The 17,807-nt window shown below is 37.8% G+C and overlaps 2 protein-coding genes and 2 long non-coding RNA genes across 4 annotated transcripts in view; 1 reads left to right on the forward strand and 3 right to left on the reverse strand.

Moving 5' to 3' along the window:
* The window catches only part of LOC310722481 (uncharacterized protein), a 211,760-nt gene that overhangs the window by 176,151 nt on the left and 17,802 nt on the right, over positions 1–17,807 (reverse strand). Inside the window, exon 4 of the mRNA XM_083534929.1 lies at positions 7,992–8,041. Coding sequence (XP_083391055.1) covers positions 7,992–8,041 — 50 coding nt within the window. The remainder of the gene's footprint in view (positions 1–7,991; positions 8,042–17,807) is intronic.
* On the forward strand, positions 8,002–14,181 carry LOC310722655. Its single transcript, XR_014532444.1, has 2 exons — positions 8,002–8,070; positions 14,111–14,181. It is a non-coding gene; the product is annotated as an uncharacterized lncRNA (long non-coding RNA).
* LOC310722933 (uncharacterized protein) lies at positions 10,518–12,623 on the reverse strand (the record flags this gene model as incomplete). Its single annotated transcript, XM_083535757.1, has 3 exons — positions 10,518–11,920; positions 12,034–12,342; positions 12,617–12,623. 3 exons carry the CDS (start codon positions 12,621–12,623, stop codon positions 11,004–11,006), a joined length of 1,233 nt encoding a protein of 410 aa, XP_083391883.1. The 3' UTR covers positions 10,518–11,003.
* On the reverse strand, positions 14,237–16,741 carry LOC310722641. The gene is made up of 3 exons (XR_014532431.1): positions 16,439–16,741; positions 15,953–15,998; positions 14,237–14,340 (listed from the first exon to the last, which is right to left on the reverse strand). It is a non-coding gene; the product is annotated as an uncharacterized lncRNA (long non-coding RNA).

Here is a 17,807-nt window from a genome sequence, read left to right on the forward strand (position 1 = left end):
CAGGTCCGCTCTCACAAAGGCGAAGCGGTGGGGAAGGCTCTCGCTGCGGCGGGTATTTCTTCTGATGCGTGTGATACGGTGCTCCGGATCTCTTCCTTTAGAGGAGAAGGAGTTTTTAGATGCTAGTGGGCCCACGGACTACTCACAGCCTGTGCTGTTCGAGGAGCTCCTGGAGGTAGAGACACGGGCCGTCGCTAAGCTAGAAATAGTAGGCCTGATGAGAAGCGAAAACAACGCGTTCCCAGTAAGCTGGATGAGCGTTTCCTGTGTCCCATGGCACAGCATCCGCCCTGGGGCCTACCGTTTTTTTTTGCCAACCTGCAGGTGTCTAGGTCTTGGGAGACCCTATATGCGCCACGTGCCCTTCTCCTGCGTTTGCTATATGCGAATGTAATGGGGTTTAAGGAATGCGGCTATAGGGAGATGCCCAGGTTTGAGGAGACTATCTTTCCCCAGGTGTTGCATCTCTAAAGGCCACAGTATTGCCTACAAAGCCGTTGAGAGGCACTTTAGCCTTAGTAGGCAGGGTCTACGCAGCAGCAGGGCAGGCCGTGGGCTGCCTCCACACTATGGGTGTGTTGCAGGCGTATCAGGCCGATCTGCTACGAGAGCTGGATAAGGGATTTAACTCTGGGGCTGACAATATCAAGAAGTTACGTCACGCTGCTAACCCACCAAGGTAACAACGTGGGCTGTTGGCCTCTCCGTGTCAGCCTTAGTGGCCACAGAAAGGCATCTGTGGCTCACCCTGTCAGAAATTCCTGACGGGGACAGGGTTTTTCTGCTGAATGCCCCGATAACGACTTCGGGCCTGTTCGGCGACGCTGCATGGCTAAGCCCAAGTCCAAGGGATTGGCCGTCCTGAGGGTGGTCCTCTCTGCAAACAAACGAGCAGTGTTGCAGCGGCCCTGACAATCAGGGCGCCCTGCTTCGGGGTGGGCGGTTCACACTTGTGGTGGCTGTACCACCTTGGCACCACCAGGAGACCAGACTGTTAGCTCTTCCACAAAGTGCAGTCCCCCTATACCGGGTGGCTCCTTCTGACCCCAATGGAGATAGAGGGGACCCAGGCCTGCTTGGAAAGCAAATACAGCTGCAGGGGATCTCCCAAGCTGTTCTAAAAGGGTCAGAGAGCCAGCCTCAAGAGGCTATTTCCCAAACAGACTTCCAGGCAGAGGGACCTCCCTTCCCCTGAAAAATTGCTCGAATGAAGGAGACCTGAGGAGACCTGCAGGAGGCTCCAACGACTGCAAGGCACTGCTCCAGCCACTCTGGAAGGGTCAGAGACCAGCCTCGAGAGATTTCCTGGCAGCTTGGGAAGGCCTGCCAGACGTATCTCAGTGGGTCCTGCACACCATAAAGGAAGGCTACTAGATTCAGTTCGGGTCCCCTCCGGCCCGTTTCAACGGGTTGTGTCCTACCGTGGTGGGACACAAGCAGGCTCTGGTCCTGGAACAGGAAGTACGCACCCTCCTGAGGAAAGAGGCAATCGAGGTGGTTCCTTCCTTGTTCAGAGAGTTGGGCTACTACAGCCAGTACTTCATTGTTCCGAAGAACGATGGCGCAATGCGGCTGATCCTAGATCTATGCTCTTTGAACCGCTCGCTCAGGAGGATCAGGTTCCAGATGCTCACTCTCAGAGAGTTTGTGTCTCAGAACAATTTCATGGATTGGTTTGTCACGATAGATCTTAGGGACGACTATTTCCACATAGCCATCCTTCATTATCACAGGAGGTTCCTAAGGTTTGCTTTCGGCCTAGCACTCTCACCCCGCACCTTCCCCAACTGCATGAATGTGGCTCTAGCCCCGCTGCGGCTTCAGGGCATCCGCATTCTAAACTATATCGACAATTGGTTGGTATTAGCTCGATCAGAGCTTCAGGCAGTCCAGCATTGAGATGTTGTTCTCGCCCACATGAAGGAATTGGGGTTAAGACTAAACGGAAAGAAGTGTGTGATTTCTCCAGTACAGAGAACCACCTTCTTGGGCGTAATGTGGGACTCGATCATGTTGTGGGCACAATTGTCTCCTGCCTGGATCGAAGTCAACCACACTGCAGTCAAGAGTAAAAGTAGGCCAGACTGTGAGGCAGTGTGTCATTTGTGGGAAGTTTTGAACCATGAGTTAATTCAGTGCCTTTTGAAACCTGAAGCACATTTCAGTCGACTCAGAGGGCTCAGCACTACATTATTAAAAAAATTAACCTGCAACAATCTAATGCCATTATAAACATTTCACTAAAGCTAAAGTAGAAACACATTCAGTCCAGTTAGATTCATCAATTGTCCTTCTTTTATTCTTACCCACAATTTATAAACAAGAACTTCTGTATCAGTCTTTTTACACAAAACATGTGATGGAATTTTTTACACGGATATAAACATTTCACACATAAGATATAAAATGACAAATACACATTTATTATGTAATTAAAAAGAGTATCAATCAGCAATGTTTAAAGTTAAAGTGAATGCAGAACTTGTCCCTTAGCTAACATAATTAAATGTACAATGTACAAATGTAAATGTATAATTAAAATACACACATGCATATGCTTGGAACAATTTACTAATAATTGTAAAAAAATAATAATAATTAAAAAATGATTAATAAAATAAATGCTGTGAATCCTGTGACACACATAAAAAAATAATTCTTAAGTTTGAATATATAATATATATCAATATTCTATCTATATAATCAATACAATCTATATCCAATATTTACTGTGGATTAAGTTGTTATAATGCTGGAATATTCCGTCTTCTCTACAGTGATAATCTGAAGCTGTGCTGCTTATTGTGGGTCAGTAGTGTAGGTGGCAGTAGTAAACAAAGCATCTTCATACAAAATCTGAGAAAAGACAGAACTTATTAACATATATTACACTGAATGATAAGGAGTTTCCAAGAGGCAAGTAAAAAGATTTTGTGACAAGAATCCCCAAATCTGACATTTACACCATGTGTTGTTCTGATAGAAAAAGCAGAAGATGCTTTGCTTTAACGCATTGTTCAGTGGAAACTTGTGGTTTGATTCTGATTTTAAGATATTGGTATACTATGCAACCGGATACCCAGCAGTAGCACCGTTTTTCTAACAGAATGGGATCATGACTGTGTTTTTGTCATGAACTCTGCGAGAGCTCTATGAATTACTAGGGATTGAAATGATCTACACAAGCATCTATTATACACAAACAGTTGGTCTAGTGAATGTGATGCAAATTCAGTGCCTCCAACAAACTTGGTTAGGTGCAGCTCACTTTTCCACTCAGTTTGGATTACACCAATTCGAGTCCCTTCTTTTTAAGTGTTTTAATGACCGCCAGCAAGTTTACAGCATTTTTTGTGTCTTTATATGACATGATTTGGTGGGTGCAATTACAGTATGGCGGGCTTCCACTTAGACCATAAGAAGGTGCATTCCTATATTGATTAAATGGCGATGGGTATACGAGGAAATGGGAGCAGACGAGGCCGGAGGATTTAAGTGGTCAGGATCGCACACCTATGCTTATTAAGAAGTAGGCTCTATTGAAGTAAGCAGCAGAAAGAATAAAAAATTGGAGATGTGACCAAGGCAAAAATCGGTTGCCTGCCTCCCATTTCTTTTACCTTACTTTCCAATTATTATTACCATTACAGCAATTTGTAGTGTTAGAAATGACACGATGCAGCTTTATTTTTAGACTGATATGCTATAATTTTAAACTCCAGAGCTCCTGCACAAATTGTGATGAGACATGTCTGGTGATATAATTAGAATAAACATTACTGGATATCATTGCAGTGTAATATCATGTAATGACAATAGATCAATATATTGGAGACACAAAATAAAATTGAAAGTAGACATGAAAAGGACTCCTGTAAGACCCTGGTGGACATTTGAAAAGTGAATCAAATAACTCACTTAATACATGAAAACAAATATGTTTCCAGCCAGGGCCATGCATGAATGTACACTAACCTGATCCTCCTGCTTCTCCTCACAGTCCAGACATCCTTCTGTAATTATGGTCTTGCCGCTCGTTCCTCCTACAGAAAGAAAATCCTCAAAAATGTAACTATTAATGGTAACAAATAAGGTGTGTTGGTGTCCTTTGTCCTCAGTTGTTTTCAATTAACTCTGAAATTAGTTTGTCCAATGTGCATCCAATGTCTCTTTTGGGAGGTATTACATCCAGGTGGCTGTGGATAAACTTTTGCATGATTTCCCAGTGGGAATTTGGGGAAATTTTTGTTTTATATTACATATATTTAGTTTGCTATTGTTATTATGGGAGAAGAGGGGGAGAAGGTGGAGTAGTTTAGGTACCTGTGGCAGGAGTGATTTGTGATTAGAGTGAAAGAGAAAGTTTATAGGACTGTGGTGAGACCTGTGATATTGTATGGTTTAGAGACAGTGACATTGAGTAAAAGACAGGAGGTGGAGCTGGAAGTAGCAGAGCTGAAGATGTTGAGGTTTTAATTCGGAGTGACGACGATGGACAGGATTAGAAATGAGTTTATTAGAAGGACGGATAATGTAGGACGTTTCGGGGACAACGTGAGAGAAGCCTGATTGAGATGGTTTGGACATGTGCAGAGGAGGGACATGGGGTATATCAGTAGGAGAATGCTGAGGATGGAGCCACCAGGAAGGAGGAAAAGAGGAAGACCAAGGAGGAGGAGGTTCATGGATGTGGTGAGGGAAGACATGCAGGTAGTTGGTTTGAAAGAGGCAGATGTAGAGGACAGGGGCATATGGAGATGGATGATCCGCTGTGGCACCCCCTAATGGGAGCAGCCGAAAGAAGAAGACAAAGAAGTATTTAGTTTTCTATTGTATATTGGCGAATAATGTAATGGTCACAATATCAAAATTTTACAAATGTTTGGGTCAATTAATATCGCAATCTTTGTGTGTGTGTGTGTGTGTGTGTGTGTGTGTGTGTGTGTGTGTGTGTGTGTGTGTGTGTGTGTGTGTGTGTGTGTACCTCTGCATCTCCAAATAAATGACACACTGGGTATCAGCAGCAGTAAAACCACCAGAATGAAGAAAACTGTTTAAATACATAGCCAACATATAAATGAATGTAATAACACAGATGTCTTCCTTTATATTTAAAGAGAACATTTTCTCCTAAAGGGGGGGCTGTTGTGAGCTTGGTGTTTACCTTGTGCCAGTATTGTTGAGAATGATGCAGGTGCATAAGTTGTTGTGTTAATCTGAGGCTGTTCTAATGGAGGTGTTATTCCTATTTCTCCCCAAGTTTTTTTACTTGCAACTAAAGAGAATGAAAAAAGTTCTTCATGTTCAATGTAACGACAAATTTTGTATTGTTTATAAAAAACAAAATGGTATGTGTGTAATTTGTACTTCTGCATTCTCCCCAAAATAAATGCAACTACACATAAGAAACAAACAGCAGAAACAAACAGCAGAAATATACATGCACACACCTGTGATACAAAACATTATGTAAGCTAGAGGCTTAACAGTTAGTAATATGACTCGATTACATGTGTGTGAATGAGAGGGGGGGGCAGTGGAGGGATGCGGTTCCAAGGGAGAAGAGGTGGAGAAGGTGGAGGAGTTCAGGTACCTGGGGTCAACAGTGCAATGTAATGGAGAGTGTGTTAGAGAAGTGAAGAAAAGAGTGCAGGCAGGGTGGAGTGGGTGGAGAAGAGTGATAGCAGGAGTGATTTGTGATAGAAGAGTATCTGTGAGAGTGAAAGGGAAAGTTTATAGGACTGTGGTGAGACCTGAGATGTTGTATGGTTTAGAGACAGTGGCATTGAGTAAAAGACAGGAGGCGGAGCTGGAGGTAGCAGAGCTAAAGAAAGGTTTTCGTTGGGAGTGACGACGATGGACAGGAATAGACACAAGTTTATTAGAGGAACAGCACATGAAGGACGTTTTGGAGACAAGGTGAGGGAGGTGAGATTGAGATGGTTTGGACATGTGCAGAGGAGGGACATGGGGTATATCAGTAGGAGAATGCTGAGGATGGAGGCGCCATGAAGGAGAAAAAGAGGAAGACCAAGGAGGAGGTTTATGGATGTGGTGAGAGAAGACATGCAGACAATTGCGTTGAAAGAGGCAGATGTAGAGGACAGGGGGGTATGGAGACGGATGATCCGCTGTGGCGCCCCCTAATGGGAGCAGCCAAAAGAAGAAGAAGAAGAAGAAGTAATATGACTCAATATTGGTGTAAAACATGATCTTAGTCATTCATGACAATATGTACCTTTAACAGACAGTCTCAAATCTCTTCTGTGTTGCTGTACAGAACATGTGTAGATTCCCTGGTCCTCTTCAGTCAGGTCTGATATGAGTAGAGAGAGGTTTCCTGGAGAGTTTTTACTGACCAGATTCACTCTGTTAATGTGATGTCCAGTCTGTTTAGAATAAATTTCCTGAAAGTTGTTTTTTTTAAACTTCCATGTTACCCACTTCGGGTCGTCCTGTAGGTCAGTGCAGACGCAGGGCAGAACTACAGACTCTCCTATCAACCCAGTCACATTCTCTACTTCTGTCTTCACCAGCTCACAGCCTGTAAACAGAACATTTACAGGTAATAATAGAAATACTAATAGAAATAATATTAATAATATTCTCTGCTCATAAATCATAACATTTTCTGCTGCAAACCACAAGAGATTTTTAAATGATCACAATCACCTCTTTTTTTACATTGAATCCAACATCAGGTCTCTAAAACCCAACACTGAACTTATACTGGGTTCTTTATATTTAAATAACTGCTAAATCTACAATAATCTTTAACATTAGTTTGTACAGTTAGTAATAATAATAATAATAATAATAATAATAATAATAATAATAATAATAAAAATAATAATAATAATAATAATCCCATATAAGATACTACATAAACCTTTCATAACAACTGACATGAATCGAAAATGAACATTTATAAAGGCATATATTTGATAAGACTTCCTAAAGTGTCAGCTGATGTACATCATCATCATCATCATCATCATCATCATCATTATTATTATTATTATTATTATTATTATTATTATTATTATTATTATTATTATTATTAGGTCCCCTGGTGGTCTAGTGGTTAGGATGCGGCGCTCTCACCGCTGCGACCCGGGTTCGATCCCCGGTCAGGGAACCATCCCCAGCCACTCTCAGTGCCGGTCCCAAGCCCGGATAAATTGGGGAGGGTTGCGTTAGGAAGGGCATCCAGCGTAAAAACGTGCCCAATCAAAAAAAAAAAAACCTGTGGAGGATCCGCTGTGGCGACCCCTAATGGGAGAAGCCGAAAGAAAGTTTATTATTATTATTACTAACTGAACAAACTGATATTAAAGATTACTTTAGATTTAGCAGTTATTCAAATATAAAGAACCCAGTATAAGTTTAGTGTTGGGAGTTTCACAATGTGAATGTGTCAGATTTCGGTAGACATTAAATGTGTTATGACGCTTTCCAGGTCGACTTTATTTAAATTTAGTCTGGGTTAAGAATATTTTACTTCACATGAACATATAATTCTGATGTATCAAATATTTAGATAAACTTAAAATATTTACATTCAAATTTACAACACAGTGTGACAGTGTCATCTAATGAAGCCTTTATTAATTTTTAGGTAAGCCTACATAAACATTAATAAAGGCTTCAGTAGATGTCACCGTCACACTGTGACTGCTATAATAAAGGGATTATAAATGTGTCATGGAGCTTTATAAACACCACAGTGTTACCAAATAAATGATAGATTAGAGTGAGAAATCTGTCACATCCAATCTGATAGCAGTCCAAAGTTTCAGGTCAGTCTGATTCCTATATTCAGTATTTACTGTCATTCAACTTGATGTGTAACAACATAACTCCTAGATGAATTCCTCTTAGTTATGGTATATAGAGTAGACATTTTGTTACATATGTACATCTAATAGAAAACTCATCACGTCCGCTTTCCCAATGGATATCAACTTTTATTGTGTATTTAAATGCTTTACCTTTAACATAAAGCCAAATGTCTCTGTATTCCTGTAATCCAATGCTGCACCTGTAGTTTCCCTGATCTTCTTCTCTCAGGTCAGATATGAGGAAGAGGAAGCATCTATTTCAAGACCAGAATAAAGAATTGATGTAATAGCTACTTAATTAACATTTCTATAATACTAATATGAATTATTAAAGATAAATCCAATAAGGCAGAGTTTGTGAGAGATGTAATTAGGTAAATGTGTAAAAACATGCACTGTAAGTATTATCGGGATGTAAAATAATCTCACTGTAGAATCCTCCTTATTCATTATCCCACCTCTCTTCATCAGTACATTTTACACTGAAGTTAATCAGGAAGAAAAAATCCACATGATCAAAGCTGAACAGGACTCAAAAAGGACTTTATAACACAAGGCATGATGAGTAGATTTACCTTGTGTATAAAAATAACTGCTGTTCTTTGGCCAATTTAACTGGAAGTTCACAGATATTAATATTATAACACTGTAGTATGTAAAGTTGTTGTTAATAAAACTCTAAATGAGAAACATTTGACAGTGTTTGGGTGGTCGTTTAGGAAAAGGGCTGAACTACAGCCTACTGTAAATCCAATCTGTACAGAAAATACATTAACTAAACTCAAAGCAGCTGAACTATGAACTGTATAATATTCTCTCTATACTATACTATATAATATTCTCTCTTCACTCACCTGTAGCCATTTGAAACACAACAGACAAAAGGTACAAGCGCTTCATCATTACTGATTCTCCTGCACACACACTGATCCCTCAGACTGAAGCTCACACACACTACGTCACACTGCCTGACTGTATCTCTAATATGTTTATTTTTTTTAGGAAGTCTAAACCACTGCTGCACCATTTCTTGGAAATAGCTTTCATTACACTTTCAATTATTTTTTATTTACTTGCAGTTTTAACATTTATTTATATATTTTGTAGATATTTCATATGTATATATAGAATTCTCCACATTTAATGTTGTGTTTTTAATAATAATTCATAAATGTTATATATATTTTTTTGTTTCAATGCTTACATGAAGTCTAAAATGTGATGTTTTCATTGAAAATGTATCTGAGTAATAAAAATATAATGTGTGTAAATAAATGGCTAAAGAAACTTTCTTTAGTTTCGCAATGTCTGGAACTTCTACTTCTTTTTCTACTTCTTCTTCTTCTTTTTATTATTATTATTATTATTATTATTATGATGATTATTATGATTATTATTAATATTATTATTATATCAGAGTTCCTTAGCTCTGCAAGCTTGCATAACATTTTTAGCTAATGTTCGAATTGAAAGAATGAATGATAACAATACCTTTAATTTGTTAAAAATACATTTAATGCGGTCGAACATCCGCAAACCGGTTCCTGTATTTCCATTAATTTTAGCTCTGCTATAATCATTTCCTCCCCAGCCTCTATTCTTGTCTTTCCTTGAAATAAAGCCTAAACAAAGCAAAAAAGCAGCTTGTAATGTTACAGAGAAATCCTAAAGCAGTGAAGACATCCCCATGTGTGACTTCTGTCTATATAAAAAACAATGACATTAAACGAGCCTGTTGAAAAATCCTCGCAACCAAATCAGTGTCAATCTTATAGGAAAAGAATCCACAATTTCAGACCCAAAGCATTAAAGAATTCAACAAAGCTGGTTTATAACTGATATCTTTAATGTGTTCATGCATTCGCTAACATGAAATTACTTCCAGAGAAGCCAAAAACAATTAATGAGGCCAGAAATAATTTAGAATTGAAGATGTTCAGCAAATAGTTAAAGAACCAGCTGAATGTCTGGTGATACAAATTCAGTCATTAAAAAGAATGTGCCTTTATTAAGTGAATTAGGTGTAAAATTGGCAGTAGAGGACAGATAATCTGTTTCAGGTGATGAGTAAATGCAGTCTTTGTTGCTGAGTCTGGATCAGAGCAGGGTTCATTGGAAATAAGGGCTCATGAATATCTAGGTGAGACATGCTTCCAGGGTGAAAACTCAGGCCTGAACACGCACCGGAAGTTTGAATAGAAATACATGTCGTGTCCATCTAGGGGCATCAGTAGAACACTGAGAGAAGAATAGAGGGTAGGGGGAATGTTACAAGAACAATTAAGGGTTAGAGGTATATTAAGAACACATTAGTTGAATGGGGAAATGTTAAGATCCAAATATTTCCCCTTATGTATAGAAAACATTTCAGCTAAACTGGGAATCAGATGCGATTGACTGATTATTTATTGCATTTTTTTACTACTGGATTTGAAATACATTCCAAGAAACATAATTTTGTTTAATTTATTCTTTGTTTAACTCCGCAGTTAAGAAACATTTGCAGTTGATACACAGAGATTTGCTGGAAGGTGAATTTATGTGAAAACCAAATGAATTTTGGACAATAGTCCACTGTTCAGACCTGTGTGTCAAAAAACAAAATGCAAGAAACTATAAGGACTGTTGTAAAAAAAAAAATACACAAAAGCCAGGTTAAAAACACACTCACATTCCTTCTCAGATTCCACAATCATCTTTTTTATTTTGACACAAAAATGTCACAAACAAGAACTTCTATATCAGCCTTCTTACACAAAAAAAACTGTTTTCTTACAATGAAGTTCTTACCCTGATACAAGAATAATAACTCATAAGATGTAAAATAACACTGAAACATATAATGAAAGTGTTAGTGAATGAAAAGCAATACCCTCAGTAGTAAAAAAAAAATCACACACGCATATGCGTGAATCTGCCATTTCATTGTAAAATGTATAAAATTCACAAAACAAATGAATATTGACAATCTTGTGCTTGCTATAATATATGTTCTCAGCATCACTGTAATATACAAGAATGTGTCTTTATACATTTCATTCATTTTGTATTCTAAAATACTGGCATATTCACTTCCTGCCTTCTCCTGCTGTGGTAATGTGGGTCAGTTGAGTAGCAAGTGTCAGTAAGAGCGATATATATAAAGCACCATTAGGCACAATCTTAGAAAAAAGACACAAAAAACACACAGACACACATATAAATATGTAGATTTTCATCTTGTGTTGTTGAGGAGGATGCAGTTGGAGAGTTTGGGGTTGATTCTTGTATATTTTCATCTTGTGTAGTTGAGGAGGATGCAGTTAGAGAGTTTGGGGTCGATTCTTGTATATTTTCATCTTGTGTAGTTGAGGAGGATGCAGTTGGAGAGTTTGGGGTTGTTTCTTGTAGATTTTTATCTTGTGTAGTTGAGGAGGATGCAGTTGGAGAGTTTGGGGTTGTTTCTTGTAGATTTTTATCTTGTGTTGTCGAGGAGGATGCAGTTGGAGAGTTTGGGGTTGTTTCTTGTAGATTTTTATCTTGTGTAGTTGAGGAGGATGCAGTTGGAGAGTTTGGGGTTGTTTCTTGTAGATTTTCATCTTGTGTTGTCGAGGAGGATGCAGTTGGAGAGTTTCGGGTTGTTTCTTGTAGATTTTCATCTTGTGTTGTTGAGGAGGATGCAGTTGGAGAGTTTGTGGTTGTTTCTTGTAGATTTTCATCTTGTGTTGTCGAGGAGGATGCAGTTGGAGAGTTTGTGGTTGTTTCTTGTAGATTTTCATCTTGTGTTGTCGAGGAGGATGCAGTTGGAGAGTTTCGGGTTGTTTCTTGTAGATTTTTATCTTGTGTAGTTGAGGAGGATGCAGTTGGAGAGTTTGGGGTTGTTTCTTGTAGATTTTTATCTTGTGTAGTTGAGGAGGATGCAGTTGGAGAGTTTGGGGTTGTTTCTTGTAGATTTTCATCTTGTGTAGTTGAGGAGGATGCAGTTGGAGAGTTTGTGGTTGTTTCTTGTAGATTTTCACCTTGTGTTGTTTTGGATGTAGCGGATAGAGGGGTTGTTGTGTCTTTTTCTTTCGATGCTATTGAAATTTCTCTTTTTCCTACTGAAAATAATGACAATGTATTAAAAGTATTCACAGTTTACTGATCTCTGTTAGTAATATGGTACATTACACTGGAATAAATCATTCTCATAGCCATTAATGTAAAAATGTACCTTCAACATTTAGATAGACATATGTCCAATCATTCTCTACATTACAAGTATAGAGTCCCTGGTCCTCTTCAGTCAGGTCTGATATGAGTAGAGAAAGGTTTCCTGGAGGGTTTTTACTGACCAGTTTGGCTCTGTTTTTGTGGTGTCCAGACTGTTCAGGGTAAATTTCCTGATAATTACTCCCATTAAAAAACTCCCATTTTATAGTTTTTGGGTCGTCTTGCAGGTCAGTGCAGAAGCAGGGCAGAACTACAGACTCTCCTGTGAACCCAGTCACATCCACAAACTCTTTTGTGTTCAGACAGTTTACTATTAATATTAAATAAATATTACATTAATATTCCCTGCCTGTAAATCACATTTTCTGCTGCAAACCAGAAAATTATGTTAAAGGATGTTCAAATCACCTGTTTAAAATCTCTATTTGAATAAAAAATCTGCACTCTGATACCCAATTCTGATTTATTTTGTATTTATATTAAATGCTGAATCTGTAATAATCTTTGATTTGGGATTTATTAATCATGTTTAGCTATTAGTTTTTTTACAATTGGAAATAATTTCCCCAAATGGAACAGTTCGCCTTGCATTAATACTGTCAGAGAGCCACCAGCCACACCTCCCTCCTGCACTCAACACTCTCGCTCAGCCTTTCTCAGTGTGAATGTTAAGTTATAACACCTCGTCTAGTGACAGATTTCTGTAGACATTAAAAGGTGTTATGACGTTTTCCAGGTCGACTTTCTTTAGATCATTATGTAAAGTGTGTAATGTAGATTTTCTCTGACTGTAAATTACAGTGAGTTTGGGGTTTAATGTTTTGTCACATTAACATATAATTCTGATGTATCAGATATTTACATAAACTTTAACTTTTATAGATTTACATTCAAATTCACAAAACAATGTGACAGTGACATCGACTGAAGCCTTTATTAATGTTTATGGAGGTTTATGTCTGTTACTAGCTGAAAGTACCCGTGCTTCACTACGGAAGGCAGAACGCTAAGCAATATGGCAATAAGCAGTAAGCACTGAGCAGGACTGGATGATCAGAGATCAGAACGTAACGTCAACAAATAACGTACTACCCCTTTGTAGTACCGATACAGGGCAAACTACTTTGAAAATAATTTTTATCGTGCATCTAACATCTAATAAGAAACAATGTACCAAGTTTCATTAGGATCCGTAATGTTATTTCGAAGAATTTACAATGCGTGATAAATCGCGTTTTTTGGCGAGTTAGCCGCGATCCAGGGCGAATTTTTCAAAACCCTTTCTTAGTGAGCACCTAAGACCCAAGAGGAAGGTATGTTCCAAATTTCATTGCAATCCGTTCAGTGGTTTTTGAGATTTCATGATGAGTGGGTGAGTCAGTCAGTGGTATTTGAGCTTTTTATATATATATAGATAAAGGGATTGTACAGGACTCATGGAGCTCTATAAACAATACAGTGTTACCAAAATAAATCATAGATTAGACTGAGAAATCTGTCACATCCAATCTGATAGCAGTCCACAGTTTCAGGTCAGTCTGATTTAATAATCAGTATTCATTGTCATTTATAACTTGATATTGATGCGTCACAATATGAATTTAAATTCCCCTTTAGTTATGATAAATGGAATAAATATTTTATTACATCAGTAACTATAATTCATTTGAAGGATCATCAAGTCTGCTTTCACAATAAATATCAACTTTTATTGTGTATTTAAATTAATTAATTAAATTTAAAAAGATTTATGACCAAACTTTTGATGTCACCCATATGAGGATGGGTTCCCCTTTGAGTCTGGTTCCTCTCAAGGTTTCTTCCTCATATCATCTAAGGGAGTTTTTCCTTGCCACTGTCGCCACGGCTTGCTCATCAGGGACAAACGCACACCATTCACCTTCACTGTTGTTTTCTGTAAAGCTGCTTTGAGACAATGTCTGTTGTGAAAAGCGCTATACAAATAAACTTGACTTGACTTGACTTGACTTAAATGCCTTACCTACAACATCAAGCCAGAACTTTCTATCTTCCTTTTCAGTCTCGCACCAGAAGTCTCCCTGATCTTCTTCTCTCAGGTCAGATATGAGTAGTGACAGATTAGCAGGAGAAATGTTATTAAACAGCTGATATCTGCCACTGTAGTGTTTATCATTTAACACTTCAGTCTGACGTCCTGTTCTGTAGGTCACCCAGGTGAATGTCTGAGGTTTGGAGTGCAGGTCAGAGCAGGAGCAGGGTAACAGCACTGAACCACCTTTATAACTTGTTATATCTAACCATTCATTATCACCAGAGAGATCACAGCCTACAGAAACAAACATATAATCTCACAATCTACTGAATATAATATAAAGAACAATATTTCAAAATGTTTGCTAAAGAAAATATTGCTGCTTTGGTACATTAAAATCCAAAATCTTGTTCATGTCTGATCTCTACAGTGTGTGTGTCATATTATCATGTGATCCATGTGTGTGTGTGTTTTTCTTGAATATCAGAGAGACTCTTGTAGTTAGAGGGATGTATTTAGACACCATGTTACAACTACATTTGAAAATATCGAGCACTTGGTGATTGTAACGCTACACAACTGCAGATCATTGTTCAGTTTTTGCAGCTCAAAATTATAAAACATAGATACATTTTATTATTAATAAAAGTAAGAAAAAATCTGCATGATCAAAAGTTTTTGAACAGTAACTAGATGTACATGCTGATCTTGAAATTCTGCACTTTAGTAACTAGTAATAGTAACTTTACACACATAATTAATAATATAATAAATCATATAATTCTAATGAAAACTTTAAATTTGCACAAAGCAGCTAAAGTAGAAAATATCTTTACTCACCTGCAGTCACATGAAACACAACAGACAAAAAATACAAGCACTTCATCATTACTGATTCTCCTGTGCACACACACAACTTCCTCAGACTGAAACACACACACACACACACACACACACACACACACACACACACACACACACACACACACACACACACACACACACACACACACACAGAGAGAGAGAGACACCAGTTTTAGCATCATTTATGACCTCAAAATGTTATTTATAATGAATGTTAAATTATAATTACATTTATTTACATGGTTTTTAATATTTCTTAGTTCAAAAATAACATTTTGTTATAAACCTGAATTCAACAGATTTTAAGGGACATGTCATTAGGCTTAAAACCAGTTCATTTAAAAATGTGTTCAACACCAGTGTTATATCAGGTTTAATTATTATTAATATTATTATTATTATTATTATTATTATTATTATTATTATTACCAAATTACTGAGTCATTCGTTTTTCAGTCGCATCCAACAATTCCCATTTAGTTCAGTTCGTTCACATACTAGTTGCGTCAGCTCTTTTAGAATCAATAACACTAATGTTCACACTCATGATTCGGTCACTTCACAAAACTTTCATTCAAATATAATGATTCGCTCAAAAACAGAACATCGCACGTGTGTGTACTGTATAAGTTAAAGGCCGATCCCTTTTAAGATAAGGAATCTAATTGCTTGTGGGAAGAAACTGTTAAACCATCATTTTGTGAGGACCTGAATACTTGGGTCCTCACTTTTTGTTTTTGCCAAAAGAATGATGCAGTGTTTGTGAGACGTGTGTGTTATTCCACAGTACTGATGGTTGTGCAATTCCCAAACAAGGCAGTAATTCTTGATGATCTCAATATTAAAATATGTGGTGAGGTTATGTAAGGCTTGTTTCAGTTGAGAAATGGGATGGAACTTTTGTTAAGATCACGTCAATGATGGCAAAGCTCCAGTATAGCAGAGAGCAGCAACTGCAGGCCAAGGCAATAGTAGAACCAAAACTACAGGAAACGCCTTTTTTAACCAATCCAGCACTGTGAGTGAGGTTAGGAATGCTTACCTTATAGAAACAAATGTTGAAAGAAATGTTACAGCTACAAAGGGTACTACGAGACAAAAAGGGAAGTTAGTGACAATATATAAAAAATTTAAAAAAAATATTACATGACAATATATAGTACATCACAAAACCTAACAATAAATCTTCAATCAATGAGAAAATGGGATTCTCAAACATCCAACAATAGGATTAAATGCTATTAAAACCATAGAACATTTAATATTTCCCATACGCATTGTTTGAAATCAATACAAAATTAAATCAATGCTTTGTTTTTTACACTGTACACAACTAAAAAAAAAACACAAAGCACCAAATGTTTATGAACCATTGCAAAGTTCAGTGTTTTACATCACCACCAGTTACATAATCCCATAACGGACATTACACATAATATCATTTTCATAAGACGACATAAAGCTAGAAAAAAAACATAAACTCACACGTGGTATTTATTAAAAAAGTATCATAAAAATATTTTCTTACCATTAGGTGATATTCTACCAAACAAGATCCCTGAGAGTGAGCTTCTCTTCTGCGCTTCTTCCTGAGCGCCGAGTGGGGAACCAGGTGGGGGACCTGGTGGGGGACAGTTTCAGTTTCTCTTCACTTCACAGATTTCTGTTCCAGACATCAAGACATGCTCCAGATGTTTTTTTCATCCGCTCTAACCTGGATATTCACGAGGTCAAGTCAAAGAATGCATGAAGAACTCGGCTCTGATCCAGACCCCGATGCAGAGAGCGCAAAAGCTCCATCAGTCGAAGTGGATCCTGTGTCCTCTGTTTAGCCCCCCAGCGCGCTCGTGTAGTATTGTGCTGGAATATTTCCATTAATCCGACTGACTCCTACCATCAATTACACCAGTGCAGGTCATTTTAAGAGTAAAGAATGAATAAATATTATTATTATTTTTATTATTATTATTATTATTATTATTATTATTATTAATAATAATAATAATAATAATAATAATAAAAATAATAATATTTGTATTATTGGTATTATTGGTATTATTATTAATAACAACAACAACAACAACAACAATAATAATAATAGTAATAATAATAATTATAATAATAATAATGTTTTATTTATTATTACAAATATTGTTAATATTTATTATTATTGTTATTATTATTATTATAATAAATATTAACAATATTTATTATTATTTATTATATAACAATTTATTATTATTGTTATTATTATTATTAACCCAGCCATTAGGGGGGCACAAGCCAGTGTACTCTTAGTGCCGGTCCCAAGCCCGGGTAAATGGGGAGGGTTGCGTTAGGAAGGGCATCCAGCGTAAAACATGTGCCAAATCAAATATGCGGATCACAAATGAGAATTTCATACCGGATCGGTCGAGGCCCGGGTTAACAACGACCGCCACAGGTATCGTTAGCCGACAGGGTACCGGTGGAAATTGGGCTACTGTTGGCCGAAGAAGGAGAAGGAGAGGAGGAAGGCGTCTACAGAGACGGCAGGAAAAGGAGCAGTGTGGGAGAGTAGAGGTTCGGGTTGGTACTTTAAATGTTGGTACTATGACGGGTAAAGGGAGAGAGATAGCTGATATGATGGAGAGGAGAAAGGTAGATGTGTTGTGTGTTCAGGAGATTAAGTGGAAAGGGAGTAAGGCCAGGAACATTGGAGGTGGGTTTAAACTGTTTTATCATGGTGTGGATGGGAAGAGAAATGGTGTAGGGGTGATTCTGAAGGAAGAGTACAGTAAGAGTGTAGTGGAGGTGAAGAGAGTTTCTGATAGGGTGATGATCGTGAAGGTGGAAGTTGAAGGGATGATGATAAATGTCATCAGTGCCTATGCTCCACAAGTTGGCTGTGAGATGGA

Source organism: Silurus aristotelis (assembly GCF_946808225.1).
Source record: "Silurus aristotelis genome assembly, chromosome: 29".
Lineage (NCBI taxonomy): Eukaryota > Metazoa > Chordata > Actinopteri > Siluriformes > Siluridae > Silurus > Silurus aristotelis.